This window comes from Saimiri boliviensis, chromosome 8 (assembly GCF_048565385.1).
Source record: "Saimiri boliviensis isolate mSaiBol1 chromosome 8, mSaiBol1.pri, whole genome shotgun sequence".
In the NCBI taxonomy this organism is placed as follows: Eukaryota; Metazoa; Chordata; class Mammalia; order Primates; family Cebidae; genus Saimiri; species Saimiri boliviensis.
Window position 1 is genome coordinate 92,761,104 of NC_133456.1, and position 16,520 is coordinate 92,777,623.

General features: G+C 38.1%; 1 protein-coding gene across 12 annotated transcripts in view; it reads right to left on the minus strand.

Moving 5' to 3' along the window:
- The window catches only part of CNTN4 (contactin 4), a 979,069-nt gene that overhangs the window by 23,719 nt on the left and 938,830 nt on the right, over positions 1–16,520 (minus strand). For 11 of the 12 annotated variants that reach the window (XM_074404876.1, XM_074404882.1, XM_074404881.1 and 8 more), the window contains 3 exons: positions 11,276–11,451; positions 6,276–6,396; positions 2,481–2,639 (listed from right to left, as the gene is read on the minus strand). In XM_074404876.1, the coding sequence (XP_074260977.1) occupies positions 2,481–2,639; positions 6,276–6,396; positions 11,276–11,451 (456 nt within the window). The remainder of the gene's footprint in view (positions 1–2,480; positions 2,640–6,275; positions 6,397–11,275; positions 11,452–16,520) is intronic. The other variant, XM_074404875.1, reaches the window with a different exon arrangement.

Consider the following 16,520-nt stretch of genomic DNA (forward strand, 5'->3'; position numbering starts at 1 on the left):
ACACAAAGTCCTCAAGGCTCCAAGCTACCCGTCTCAATCATTACTATCACCACTTCACATGTGTTTCAACATTTATTATGTAGTGCCAGATAATGTTATTTCAACTATCCTGTGAGAAAGGTGAAAGTATTCTTTTTTTCTTTGAGACAGGGTCTCTCTGTCACCCAGGCTAGAGTGCAGTGGCACAATCTCAGCTCACTTCAACCTCCACTTCTCAGGCTCAAGCAATTCTTGTGCCTCAGCCGCCCGAGTAGCAGAGACTACAGGTGCATGCCACTATGCCTGTCTATTTTTTTTTTTTTGTATTTTTAGTAAAGATGGGATTTCACCATGTTGCCCAGACTGCTCTCAAACTCCTGCTCTCAAACTCGCTCAAGTGATCTGCCCACGTTGGCCTCTCAAAGTGCTGGGATTACAGGTGTGAGCCACCATGCCTGGCCTATATTCATTCTTAAACAATTCTTACTGTGCTCATTTAACAAAATAGGAAAAATGTAGATGTATAGAGATCAGCTGATTAGCAGTCAGGACTAGAATTCATCTCCTAACTTCCATATTTTTCTCATCTTTACTTCTTAAAGCACTGCTGTGACTCAGTAATTGCAGTAGAAAACACATAAACCCATTTCTAAGGACTAGTAAACTAAAATGAAAAAACAAACTGGAGTTAAAATCAGTAAGGTTCATATGAATTGCACAACACTGGGCATATTCTTTAAAACCTGAAGGCCATATAGCTACCTTTGCTGTCTAGAGGACTGTGTATTTTGTTTGTAATAACTACTTGTTCATCCAACTTATCCTTAAAGGAAATCTAAATAAGAAAATGAGCCAATCTGGAGGTACTGACAGAAGTGGGGATGGTGTAAGAATTATTTAAGATACAAAGATAAATAACTATGAAACTTTTGGGAAACCAGAGGAAAGTGCTGCTGCTAACAATGTTTTTTAGAGAATCTGTAAAATTGGTTAAAAAGAAATCTCATGTCTTTTTATCCCCAAATTTATCCATCTAACACAATGGGGCTAGGCACAGTGGCTCACATTTGAAATCCCAGCAATTTGGGAGACTGATGCAGTAGAATTTCTTGAGTCCAGGAGTTGGAGACCAGCCTAAGCAACATAGCAAGACCCTGTCTCCACAAAAAGTTTCAGAGAAGTAGGTGGGTATGCAGGCATCTGCCTGTGGTCCCAGCTACTCAACAGTCTGAGGTGGGAGGATTACTGAGCCCAGGAGGTCGAGGCTAAAGTGAGCTGTGATTGTATCACTGCACTCCAGCCTGGGTGGCAGAGACCCTGGTCTCAAAATAGAAGAGCAGCAAGTGAAGAGGCTCCCTATAGTCCTCGGTTATTGTTTTTTTGAGAGCACTGTGCAAAGTTTACAGAGCCTATGACTATAGTCAAGCAGAATCCACTGCTTTCCAAAGTGTACCACAGTGTTACACAGATGATTTTAGATGATACAGATTGATGCATTTTATTTTTATTTTTTATAAGTAATATATTTTTAATATGTGTTAGGGAAAATATATATGTAACCACCACAACAGACATCTTTTTTTTTTTTTTTTTTTTTTTTGAGACAGGGTCTCACTGTTGCCCAGGATGAATGTTCAGCGGTATGATCTTGGTTCACTGCAACTTCCACCTCCTGGGCTTAAGCAATCCTCCCACATCAGCCTCCTGAGTTGCTAGGACTAAAGGCATGTACCACCATGCCAGGCTAATTTTTGTATATTTTGTAGAGTCAGGGTTTTGCCATATTGCCCAGGCTGGTCTCAAACTCCTGCGCTCAAGTGATCCACCCCCTTTGGCCTCCCATAGTGCTGGGATTACAGGCGTGAGCCACCAAACCTGGCCTGGACATACCATTTCACAGATACTATTGCTTAGGATGAGTTAAACAAAACAAAACAAAACAAAACAAAACAAAACAAAACAAAACAAAACAAAAACAACTGTGATTTGATACAAAGAAAAATATTGGCCAGGTGCAGCGGCTCACACTGTAATCCCAACACTTTGGGATGCCAAGGTGGGCGGATCACCTGAGGTCAGGAGTTTGAAATCAGCCTGGCTAACATGGTGAAACCCCGTCTCTATTAAACATATAAAAATTAGCTGGGCTTGGTGATGGGCACCTGTAATCTCAGCTACTGGAAAGGCTGAGGCACAAGAATCGCTTTAACTCTGGAGGCAGAGTTGGAAGTGACCCAAGATTGTGCCACTGCACTCCAGCCTAGGCAACAGACCAAAACTCTGTCTCAAAAAAAAAAAAAAAAAAAAAAAAAAGAAAAGAAAAAAAGAAAAAGAAAAAAATACATATTAATGATAGTACAGTTGGCCAAGGTTTAGGAAACACTGCCATAATATATCATTTGTAGTAGTGTCTGAATGAGAACTTAGATGTTCCTTGCTACAGTGCTATGTCTGGTATGCTGAGTTCCCGATGTCACTGAGCGGAGCATCCAATATGGTACCTGTACTGACTGCTTGCCAGCCCACGGAGAATGGAGTCCTGGCTTGAATGACATACATGGTGATGGGGCTGTGGTTGTCAGGCCCGGGTATCCAGGAGAGCTGAACAGTGGTGTCTGTGATTTCATCTATTGTCACAGCTTCTGGGGGACCTGGAGGACCTGGGAAAGAGAAAGACCCCCCAGAATTGGAGCAGTGTATTCAAATACCCAAGTAAAGGATCCATATATTTGAATGGGGCATTGACCCATTTATTTATACACCCACTCACAGATTCATCACTTGTTAAATCCTTTGGAGTTCCAATTATGTGTCGGGAACTTTGTTTGGCTTGGAAGCCACAGAGATAAATGAGACACAGCTTCTTCCTTCGAGGGGCCCACAGTTTAATATGAAAAACTAATAGGTAAATAAATAATTACAACAACATATTTAATGTTAATAGAGAATATTGGGGTACCATAAGGGTCCATATTCATTAATTCATTATCTATTTATAGGTTCCTACTATGGATCAGACAGTGTTGTTTGAGGATATAGTAGTGAGAAAAGATAGATATTGCTCCTGATGTTATAAAGATTATAGTCTGCTAGAAATTGTTATTTCTACCACTGAGAATACAGATTTGAGCAGAAATGGCTTTAAAACTTTGAAGGTTAAAGTGTTGCTCTGCACATTCTACTGCTCTGTAATTACTAGCACTCTCCTCAACCCCCAACCCTGCATGCCACATGAGCACACACTTGTGTGCAAGGGAACTGCTGTGAAAATGGCCAGTGTGCAAGAGTCAAGGCTCTCCCTTCTTCAAAGCAATCTCAAAATTGAGCTGGATTCTAAAGACCCTCATTTGCAGTTTCTGCAAGTCATACCTGTATTTTTCTACCTCTCTTCCTGATGTTCATTGTTTCTGTCCATGTACTTAAATCACGGAAAGGGGAAGAAATCAGATTTAAATGAAGGCTTGAAACTAATAAAGAAATAGAGGGATGAAAAGCAGCTGGCAGGTAAAGACAGAATATCAACAGAGCCAGAGCAAAGACCCACAGCTATCCTACTTTCCAACATGAAAATCTCTTACCAGGCAGTTAAATGCATTTTTAACAAGGTACAATGGACCACCTCGGGAGGGAAGGTGATGGTGAGAGGACATAATGACAAACCTCATGCCCATTAGATGAGCATAAGGAGATACTCCTAGGAGGGATTTGCTAATGCCCAGTCTAGCAATCAAATCTACTACCCAAATCCTATCTGGCCATGTCCCAGGGACAGGGAAAAAAGAGACCTCTCACAGAGCAGTGCAAAGTTAACGGCAATTTCCTGAAGTTAGACTTTGTTCTAGAATTCACTCCTTCACCCTTTACGTGATGCCCTAAATTCTCTTTCCTTTTTTAAAAATCATTTTTATAGACCCTCAGGTGAGACTAAATTTATCTTCTCCCTCCCACTCCTGAATGAAATGTCTGGAAATCTGTATCCTGGAACTGATTAATTTTCCATGGTGACATTTCAGCATGTCAGTCTAATGCCACCTAGATAGAGCTGATGTAACCTTTGGTCTTGGGACCCCTTTTAACCAGATAAAGTCTAGAAGACAATTTAATTTTTTTTTTTAACCAGTTTTCTCATCCTGGCATTCCCCACCTTTTTTCTTTATGGATACTGCATCGATGGCCTTTAAAACCTAAGTACCACAAATAGAAAAGTGTTTCCCTCTGAACTCTTCAAAGAATTAAATCAATAGGATATACCTAGGTTCATTGTTAGCCTCTCTTTAGGAAGGAAATGAAGGGCTGGTATGAATTTGGCCACTGGAGAGAAGATAGTACGTTCCTGGATTTGTTTGTTCTTTTTTATCTTCTGGTCCCTGGTTCCTACCCATGCGTAGATATGACCTTACAGAGTGTTTACCAACTTTGTTTTGGGGAAGTTGACTCCCTCTTTCAAAATGAAAAATGTACAAATGTTTGTCCTCTGAACAAAATGATAACAAACTCAGTGGCATGTAGAAGATTTTGTCCTGGGCAACGGCAAAGAGAAGATTGGTTTGATTCTGGGGTCTGCTTCTCCCTCAGGAAGGGTGGCCTTTCTGGCTGCCATTAGAGTACTATACGTTAAATAGAGCAGGCCTCAGAAAATCAAAGAAACTGGAGCCAAGACTCAAAGCTGCTATAGTTTCAAATATGAAAATCTCTTTCAGGGTAGTGAAATACATTCCTGCCTCCCTTCTCTGTAATGTGTAAGAAAAGCTGCAAGGGCAGAGCTGAAGGAGATAAAATGAAAGATTATGGTTTTAAACGGCATATTAATTTATTGGCCTTATTAACTGATTAGACTAGATTTTCTTTTAGACTGCGTTTGCAAATTCCTCCTGGTATTTAATGTTATTTTCTGTGAAATGAAGTATACAAATATCATTCAAGAACTTCAAGTATTACTGATTTAAATATTTATTAGTCTAATTTATTGGTGTTTAAACTGCTAATCTGAACATTATCCTAATTAAATAGAGGATACATTTTCAGCAACAGAATTCTTTTGTCCCCAAGGGGAGAGCAGAACAGCACTGGTGTATTTTAAAATGGAAATAAACACATTTCTATAAGTTATTATGTGGGCAGATCTACCTAGGTTAAAAGTTTTTTCTCATATCTAGCCCTTGTCTACACCGTTACTGACAGTTTTTTTTAAAGGCAATTTAAAGGGGAACAAAGCAGACACATTGGAACTACTATTTTTCTTGAACCTCTCTTGACAATTAGTTTAAGTTGCTAACTCCCACACATTTCCCCGCTTACTTTATGCCAAGAGGATATAGCAACACTCTTAATGGCTTCCAATAATACCTTGTTCTCTGTGCATGCAGATTAACCCTGCCTCCAGTTCTCATACCCTAAATTTTTATTTTCTTGCATTCAAAGTTTTGCCATGCACTTTGCCTGCTGGCCAAAGATGCCTCAACACCAACAGTTAGGGATTCCAATGAAGGAGACTCTAGCCATGAGATGATTTTGATGTCTGGATTGGCCTCTCTTTTAATGCTATAGAAAGCCCCTGAGCATGCATAGGTTGGATTTTGGTGTTTGTGAAGATTTTAATTTTCATTTAAAAGTGTTTCTTAAAAGTCCATTTACAGTTTCTTTGCCAACTGGTTTGATGAGGCTTGGAATGTACTCAATTGATGTGGCTTAGCCAGAGGGGTCACAGTTCTCAGGTCCAAATTAGGTCATATTGATAATATTCAAGAGAATCTCAAAAATTTAGTATTTACATCTCAGCTTATTTACTATATCCCAGGCAGTCAGGAAGTGTGTTCTCCCAAAACCCTGTTTTAGGAACTGAACAGCACTCTAAAGTTTAGGGAAAAAAGGAAACTCAGAAAAACCTGGTGATAATTTTACTTAAGCTGCTGTTATATCAGTGGCCTAGGATACTAATTCAATTTAGTCTGGATGAAACATAAAAAGGCACAGTTTAATCCCTCTTTAAACTATATGCTTTTGTTCACCTAAAATTATTCTAGGAGGTCATATCAACTCCAACAGCCATCATCGGGCACTTGAAAGAGTTATTTTTAGCGTAAAGTTACTGGATGTGTTTGGTGCATTTTCTGACAACTGCCACTGAGGAACTGTACATGCACCAGAAACTTCTGTGGGCTTTTAGCCACTGTTCACAATGTTCAGCTTCTGCCTGACTTTTTTCCATAGTTCTAAACCACTGAGGTTTTTGGAACTCTGTGCTAGAGTAGACATCACAAAAGTATTTCAAGAACAACAACAACAAAATCCAGTACCTCTTACAATCAGGTCTGCAGCAGCAGACAGCCTGTCCACACTTGTTTGGACCATGCAGACATATTTCCCAGCATGCTTCAGTTGGATGTTTCGGATCATCAAATCACCAGCTGAATCCTGCTGATAAAGTAGGGGAAGGTGGCTACAATTACTTTTTAATGAGCTCTAAATATCATTATCACATGAAGGACACTGTGACTAATGGATTTATTTTACACTGGCTGATGAAAACATTACTGATGCAACCCATAGCCTATTAAAAATATGTGAGGCTGCTTGAGAGATAAGAACACCAACATTCTCAGAATACATCTTCGACAAGACCTCAGGTGTCTGGCTTCTCCGAGTCTCTGGAGCAGTTTGCCACCCACGTTGGAAGGAGGTACGGTGGCTCTTGATCTAGCTTTGTGAGTTTTTTCAGACACGCTGTCAGTGTATAGCCTTTGCTGGCATTCTGATATTTTAGAACTCTATAGTTGGAAAAGGAAAGCAAGCCCACATTTGGAGGTATCTGCATTTTACTGCACAACCCTTTCTTATAGCCAGCATTCTTATTGCTCCCAAGTTTGAATTAAAGGATTAGGAAGATGAGACTCTCCGAGGAAATCTAGCTTCATCTAGTGTGGAACACTGCTAATTTGTATTCCAAATGCCAAATGCAAGTTTGATTAGCAGATGAACTGGACTAATTACATCCTGGTCTGGATATCTGTGTGCCCCAGAAATATTCCTACAGTGTTTGCCAGCACAGTACTTTGAATAAATGTGAGGAGATGATTCCACAGGCTATCACAAAGGCAGCATTTTACCTGAAGAACACTGCTACACCTTGGAGTTTGGTTCACAGCCCTGTTAATCAAAAGTTTGGAGAACAGCTGCTTGAGCAAGCAACCACCCTAGAGGCCAGATTTGAAAAAGTACATTTCATTCTAAACCCGTAATGGATGACCGGATAATTTAGCGTATATCGGCCCTCTGTCATTTTCCCATTCCAAACCATACAGTAGGAAATTGACACAGATCCTTCTGTTGCTATTTCTCCAATGACGATAGTAATGGATAATGTTTAATGGTATTTACTATATGATAGGCAGTTTCCAAGTGCTTTATTTATATTAAACTTACTAAATACTCACATGTCCTCTGAGGCAGGTATTCCTGTTATCCTTATTTTACAGACGAGGAAATTCCAGCACAGAGAGATTAGGAGATTTGCCTAAAGTCACTTAGCTAAAAAATGGCAGAGCCAGGATTTGAACCCATATAGTTCCTGTTATTGACAGTAACACTACACTAGCATCCAGAAAGAGGATATTAGTCCTTCAAAATTAATGTGTACTTGGTTTCTCTCCATCGTTTTAGTACAACATGTCACATTCATATTTACCAAGGATAATGGAAGAGATAGAACTGCCAATTAGAAACAGGATTAGAAGAGATGCAAAAGTGTGGAGTGAAGGAAGAGCTACAGTTTTGGTGCTTACTTCTCTTGGGCTGATTCCTGCTGTGTGATTTCATCTAAATCTCTTGATCTCTCTTGGCCTTAATTTACTGATTTTTGAAAGACCTTTATTGTCCTTCATGCTAGGTTGTGAAAATCAAATGAGATTATCTGTGTATGTGAAAGCCTTCTGAAAACTGTGAAACATAGATTAACTCAAAACTGGTATTACTGATGGCCATGATCCATTTTCTTTGTGAAACAATCATGTCAAATGATTGTTAAATACTTCCTAATTCAGGAAAAGCTGTGATATTTTAACCCAAAATGTGTTGTTTGTAACACTTGGTTTCTCATCCAGATGCCACTATTTACAGATTAAGTCTTATAATTGCTCAATAAAATGTGAAAATAATTGTTAAGTTATTTGACAAGATTTCTGTGAGGATTAAGAAGCTATTACAGTCATCCTTTGGTAGACATAGGGGATTGGACTCAGGACCCATAGTATACTAAAATCTGCACATACTCAAGTCTTGCAGTCAGCCCTCTGAAACCTGTGTATATGACAAGTCAGTCCTCCATATGTGTGGGTTTCACGTCCCACAAATATTGTATTTTCAATCTGAATGTGGTAAAAAATAAATCCACATATAAGTCGACCCAAGCAGCTCAAACTCGTGTTGTTCAAAAGTCAAATGCATGTAAGAAAGTACCTGATAAATGATTAGGCACTTTGCAGATATAAGAAATTATCATCACTAGCATCATAATCATTATTATGATGACTGATACTCTACCTAAGAAATGTCACATACTTTACCTCAGAAAATTCACATTTGAATACAGGACTAAAAAAAATATGCCCCAGGGAATGTGTGTGCAGGGAAGATGGGAAGCCACATTGGCTTTAAGGAAATGTCTACACCATCTCACGAATTCACTTTATTCATCAAGGGCTTAAATGTCAAAGAAACTTGTAACCTGGATATTTCAGAACACAGCAAGCTATTAACAGAAAATTTTGATTTTGTGATTTAGAATGTACTGTAGTTATTTACAAATTTTGACTGGATTTGTGTTTTTAAAGTAAAACTGAAACAAAGAAGAAAATAAGAGTCAGGAGTGAGGTAAGAGTCTCATTAAAGGAGACCACAATAACTTTCTCTTTCCCTTTGAAGTCATCCAGACCCAACCATTAACTAAGATCTACATTTTTTATGTTCCTACCAAAGAAAACAACAGCATCTGCTTATTTTCCCCCACTGCAGTCCGTTCTGTTCCTTACAGAATACTCAAGGGGTATCAGAGGACAATGAAATAATAACTTTTCTAAAACCTCAATAGGTTAGCTATGCAAGTAACATTTCAACCATGCTGACCCAGGAAGTTGTAATGGAAATAGATTTGACTTCAGAACTGCACTTGCGTATCTCTTCTATTGTTAAGTCCTGAGTCCACAGATATTAATGATCCTGGTGGCTAATACACTTAATTCTCACATGTAGTTGTGCTGTCCTTAATTTTCCATATATTTCTCATCAGGAGTTGATTGGTGTTAGCACTAAACAGAGGAGACAGACATTTCCCATAGAAAGATGAATGTGAGCAACACTAGGGAGCGCTGTCTCTCCAAAAGGTGGTCATTAGTGTTTGACTTCAGTAGGGTGAGTCCTTGTTTCTGCGTCAGTGCTGGCACCATTCCAGCATAAAGGCTACATGTGTCTGAATAGCAGGATATCCACTTTGATTGGTCAGGCTTCTGTTCTGATTGGTTGGTGCTTGTGCCATTCTGGGATTTAGCACTTTTAATATCTCTCCTGCCCAAGAAAGTGGTTTTAATGTGAGAACATTCTGCTCAATTTATGAAGAATGTTCTCAATTTATACTTTCCTGTTATTACAATCAACGTTACCCTTCTTTCAATTAATACCACCATTAAAGTTTATCAGGCACTTCTTTTGTGGTAGGCATTGGGCTATGCACTTTCCTAGATCTCAAAATATTCAATATCTCCAATGTCTTTGTGAAGTAGTTAATATTTCTCTCAGCCAGAGTTATTAAGCTGAACCATGTGAAAGAGGTCCAGAATAGTTACATTGGCAATTTCATCCAGCTTTTCTCAATCAGGGTTGCAAGAGATAATCCCTAGTGAACCAAGACTTCCACTGATGTAATGAATTAACTTCTTTCCTGTGCCATCTAAAGTTGTACCAATCAGATACCACACTTGGCATAGAATTGAGGAAACAGTCATTGAAATGGTTTTTGGTGTTCTGTGATTTAACTGCAAAAACTCTGTTTGCTAAAGGTAGCAAGAATGTAATGAATAGGGCTAGTACTGTAGTTGGGTAGAAAATATGCTTTCAATGTATCATATGGATGACTTCAGAAACTTATTCTCAACATAGAGGGGATGGACAGATTTTTATGGTAGCGTAGAAAGTGGGGAGGGCTTTTCAAATCACGGCCCCATTTTTATGTTCTGCTATGTTTTGGTTGGACTCCTTTATAAAAATGGCAGCCAGAGTCAATCTTTATTATCAGTGGGACTATAGAGCTGTGTTAAAAGAGAAAAAAATTTTTTGAGAATGACTGTGATAGACACAAATTGTTTCCAGATTTAACCTCTTCTTGTTATGTGTTCAATGATAATACACAGTTATGCAAAGTAAGGCATTTTGAAAACTCAATCATTTTGAATTCAAATTACCTGGAGATAGTAAATAACCCAATCAGACCTTCAGATACAAGTAAGAAAACCTGGCCAAGCACAGTGGCTCATACCTGTAATCCCAGCACTTTGAGAGGCCAAGGTGGGAGGATCACGAGGTCAAGAAATCGAGACCATCCTGGCCAACATGGTGAAACCCCCACCTCTACTAAAAATACAAAAATTAGCTGAGCATGGTGGCGTGCACCTGTAGTTCCAGCTACTTGGGAGGTGGGGCAGGAGAATTGCTTAAACCGGGGAGGCGGAAGTTGCAGTGAGCCAAGATCACGTCACTGAACTCCAGCCTGCTAACAGAGCGAGACTTCAAAAAACAGAAAGAAAAGCCTAAATTCACAACGATGAGCCTTCTACGAGGTCAAAGGGAGTTTAATTAGCAGCCTACAAACAGAAGAAAACTATCCGTAAGGTATTTTCTTAATCAGATTCTAAGGTATATGGTATGATATGTGACACGGAGTTTGGGATTTGAAATTTTAAGCTGAGTTCTGCAATTCAGTAGCTACGAGGACAAGACAAGTCATCCAATGACTGTGAACCTCAGTTTTTACTTCATACACAAAACGAATAATGAACCTATAGGACTGGTGCCAGATAGAGAGCAATCCTGCCATATAGGGCTGCTCAATGAGTGATGCCACATTTATCGTGCAAAAAGGAACAAGAATTAACCAAGAGTTTCTTGCCATAAGATTACTTGAACAAAATTATAGAATATTAACTTTAAAAATATTGTTAAGTTGGTCTAAACAAGTTGATTTGAGTCAGTTTTGAGAAGTTCATTTGTATACCACGTTTTCTGTGGACAGTTTGATATTAATACTTACCCCTCCAACTCTTTCAAAGTGGTCTCCATCTCTGTCAAAGTCTATCAGGTGTCCATTAAATGACCAAGTAAACACGATGTCTAGCGAGTGATCATGTGTTACCTGGCATGGCAGAACAATACTTTCTCCAACAGTGACATCCATACTGGAAGGGGGCACCATTACCCTTGTTGGATCTGGAGAGTTAAAACAAACAACAACAACAAAGTCTGTGAGCTTGTGTGGAAATAAAATGTAGACTCCAAGAGCAGGATGAAATACTAAGTAATTTTGCTTTATTTTTCCTGAGGCTGTGACCAGCAAACCTCAGTCATCTGGGAAGCTCAGACTCAGGCCAGGAGGTCATTTTTAATATGAAAAGATGAAAACACTCATTATGTGAATCTTCTCAGAGCAACAGAACTCAGCCGGGGAGCATGGAGGTGAGATCTCTGAAGATGCTTATGGAAGGAGCTTTCTGGCAGCCTGCTCTGAATTGCCTCTTTGAAGAGGTTTTCTTATCTCTCCAGTTTCACTAGAAAGCCACATAGAAAGCTTTCACTAGAAAGCTGAGTGCAAACAGAACAAAATTCATGTTGATTTGAAATTTGTTGGGCTCTTTTTTTCTATTGTAAAAGTAATAAATGTTTCAGTATAGGGAATTTAGGAAATTCAGGAAAATTAAAAGAAGGAACAGAAAAATAAATCCTACCAGATAAAACATCTATTTTCATGGTGGCATAATTTCCCCCAGTCTTTTTGGTTCATACTTTTTCAGCTGTTTTGTTTTACACCATTTAAAACGTAAGACACATACGATTTGCCTTTTTGTCCTCCTTAATATTATATAGGCGCATTTATTCCTTTTTGAACATAGTTTTATAATCTGCTTTAACTTTATAATTTGAACCATTTTGGAACTAGTTGGCATCTTAGCAAATTTTATTAGACATTTTCTAATGTTTATAATTAGAAATCATAAATAATGCTGTAATGAACATACTGACAAAATGATACAGGTATATTACTTCTTTAAAATAAGGACCATCAATTAGCTTTAAAATTCACCTTTACATTCTAGTTTAAACTGGGAATAGAATAGGCTTGCTTAGCTGAGACCGTTTATAAACTCCAAAACTACATTTACACACATATTCCCTTATTTTTCTGCAACGTTATTTCATAAATGGTGTCAGAGAGTACAATAGTGAGAAGCAGTTTGAATTCAATATAAAGGCCATATACGTGCCTAAAGAATAAAATTCTGAATTAAGCCATATTCCAGAAATTTCTATATACTAAACCAAACCAAGCCAATGAAACAATTGCAAAGAAGACAAATCAAAACCAAACCAAACAATAAAAGAACACTGACTAATCCTCTCCCATAGTCATAGGCTGTGAGGTATATAAATATTTATTCAGGGAACCTCTTGGATTAAAATAGCAGCTAAGAATTTTGAAATTATAAATAATAGGAGAATTTTTTGTCTTATTTACTGATAACGCACACTAAAATTTCTTCTTTAAAGACAGTATTTAAAACCATTTTTCTATCTTTTTATCCAACTACAGAAAGAAAACCTTTCAGATAGTTAGAAAAAGGAAATCTCTATCCTAAATAAGTTATAATATAGTAGTGGGGTATACTTTTTGTTTCCTAAAAATAGGAAAAGTTCATGATAAGTGGATTAATGTGCTTTTAGTCACTATTGAATGAGTGATGTCCATGAAATGAGAAGTGGACAACAGGTACAGCAAAAACATAATGGGATGGAAAACCCCTGATTTAAAAACTCAAGGTTTTTAAGGGCTACATAATAAAAATCTGCTGTATTGATTGACCAACAACCAGGAATAGATAGTGACAAAGTTGTGTGTATGTGTGTGTGTGTGTGTGTGTGTTTAATGAGGAAAAGAGGTAAGTACAAATCTTATTCTAAGCAAACATCAAGGATTAGCCCCATTTTGACTTATAAATTTTCCTCATGTATAAAATGAAGACTGAAACAGATCCCAGGCTAAACTGATATACTTCTATGGGTTTTATTTGATAAACATGTTGCTTAATTCTACTTTAAATAGCTGCCCACTGATTATGCAATTTAGATTTTCATTTTAATTCATTTATTTGTTGATTCATCCACCAAGCATGGATTGTGTGTTACATGGATAGCAGACATAACAGAGGCTGAGGGAATAAGAACATTCATAATAACTGAGTCCCTTAGCACTGTTGAGTACTTTACATGGCTTATTTCATTTATTTCTAACAAATAGGTACTATTATCATCCCTATTTAACAGATGAGCAGACTGATGTCTAAGAGTTGTTAACATATTGTCTGTTGTGCAATTCTGCCTTTCTTTTTGCTGAAAACATGATATCCACACACAAATCATGCAGAGAATAAGTCTAAGGGCATAATACAGCAATTTGCACTCTTGATTATGTGTAGTCAACTGAAGATATTTAAATGCAGAAGGAATTCAAAGAATTTCTGCCATGGGGTGCAGATGGTTGCAGAGGGCTTCACTGCATGAATAATGAAGTTACTGCCTTAGACAGGTAACAGGAGTGATGGTTTTATGCCTAAAATGCTGGCTCTAGCTCTAAGCTTATACATTAAACTTATGAGTGTGGAGTCAAATGTCCAGGCTCCAGTTCCTAAAACAGTCTTGTCTCCCTATCTCATGACAACTTCTGGGCAAGCAGCAAGGAGCTGGCACATACCCCAAAGCCTAGAGCCATTTGAAATTCTAGCTCACGTTTTTGAATGGCATTCCTTTTCTAAAGAAACGTTTACCTCTTTATGCACATGTAGGGATCTGGGACAGATTTTTATTATTGGTAAACTTAGCTGTCTTTTAACCAAGGACCAGAGAAGTTTCCGGAATCAAGGATTATGTTGGTACAGTTGTTGTGCTGACAGCTGCTAATTCATTAACTTAGCACTTGTTGCTGATTCATGTTCTGAGCCCTGAAGTAGCAAGAATCAATGCAAACTCATGCACTGTACACATACCAGAGAGGTCTCCTAGGGACAAGAAAAGATTAAACTAAAGAGGTTCAAAATCTCATTAGTAACTTGGTTTTCTCAAAGTATATGTTTGTTCAGTACTCTTGTTTTCTGTGTTGTGAATTTTGATGCTTTTTCCTTGATTAATTTCCTAAAATTTGAATACAAACCCTGTATACAAACAAACAGATGGCTTCCTGCAAAACAAACTGTCTCCTCTCCTTTGGTTTTAATTCATCAAGATCGGGAAGAACCTACATCTATGACTTCTGTTCTGAAGAGTCACTTGAGCTATTGTTCTGTGCATAGAACCCTCAAAGGCAATTAGAACTCAAAATGTAAACTGATGGCTGGATTTGGATGTAATTAAATAGAAACAATAAATAGGACCAACAACATCCCTAAACTTTCCTGATGGTGGTTGGTTCATACTGTGTAGATTGATAAATTTTGAACTCAGAGGATCGATACTTAAAAATATATATATATTTTAAAAATTATATATATATATATATATATATATATATATATATATATATTTACCAAGTGCTTAATTCTCCTAGAGTAAAAAAAATAAATTTTTTACTTTCTGCAGTGTTTTATATAATGTATAAATGGCAAAAGGGAAACCAAGTGCTTTGTTTTAAGGATTATAACAACCATGAGTAATGTTATTAACCACCATTTTTAATAATATTAAGTACTTAGTTAATAATCAGATCCACAATTAGACGTATAAATTACAAACCTTATTACATTTTCACTTTCACTGTTTGTGGAAAGACTTTCTGATATATAGTTCATATTACCTGTAAAAAGAAGTGTTTTGGGGCCCATTTGATAATAATTCTATTTTTTAAAACACTGCATTTTTTTTACAAGGTTTTGTTCTGTTGCCCAAGCTGGAGTACAACAGCATGATCAAAGTTCACTGTAACTTCAATTTATTGGGCTCAAACAATCTTCCCATCAAGATAGGACTAGAGGCATGGACCACCACGTCCGGCTAGTGTGTTGTTTTATTTTATTGTTGAGATGGGGTCTCATTCTGTCCCTGAGGTTGGAATGCAGAGGTGCAATCTTGGCTCACTGCAACCTCTGCATCTCAGGTTCAAATGATCCTCCTGCCTCAACCTCCCAAGTAGCTGAGACCACAAGTGCATGCCACCATGCCCGGCTAATTGTTTTTGTGGTTTTTTTTTTTTTTTTTTGTATTTTTGGTAGAGATGGGGTTTTTGCCATGTTGCCCCAGCTGGTCTTGCTTGAGCTCCTGACATCAGCCAATCTGCCTGCCTCAGCATCCCAAAGTGCTGGGATTACACGTGTGAGTCACTGGTGCCTGGCTGATGGTTTATATTTTTATCGGCAAAGGGTCTTGCTACACTGCTCAGGTTGGTCTCAAACTCCTGGCCTCAAGAGCTCCTTGTGCCTTGGCCTCCCAAAGTGCTGGGATTATAGGCATGAGCAGCCACACCTGGCTGATGTTCTTATTACCTGCAAAAATAAATGCTTTGGGGTCCACAGGATAAGAATTCCATTTTGATGTTGCTTTCCTAATACACTTCCAATTCTTCCATTTTAGTTTATTATTTCTTTATCTTTCATTTACAGTGCTAATATATTCACTTGGTACCTATCAAGATAATATTTAATGTGTGTTTTAGTCATTTTCACTCGTGGAAGGAGACACATCTCTTTTGTTAACAAATTTCTTGACTGTAATGGTTTTGATGATGGCTTTCAGTAGGGTTGTATCTTTTTTTCTTAAATTAGTTTTTATAGGAAGAATTTAAAAAATGGGATTCTTTAAAGGCCTGGAGCTAGTCAAAGAGCGGGCAGCAAGCTCACCTCAAATAACACAAAGGGACTGGTCAGATAATTTTTTTTTCTTTTTTTTTTTTTTTTTGTCACTTTGTCACCAGGCTAGAGCGCAATGGCACAATCTCAGCTCACTGCAACCTCTGCCTCCCAGGTTCAAGCAATTCTCTGCCTCAGCCTTCCGCGTACATGGGATTACAGGCACCCACCATTATGCCGGATGAATTTTTGTATTTTTAATAGAGATGGGGTTTCACCACCTGGGCCAGGTTGGTCTTGAACTCCTGACCTCATGATCTACCCACGTGGGCCTCCCAAATGCTGGGATTACAGCCATGAGCCACCTCGCCCAGCCAGAATTATTTTTAATAATATTTAAATGCCACAGCAAAGACTGTTGATTAATGATGAGAGTAATACTGAGGTAGC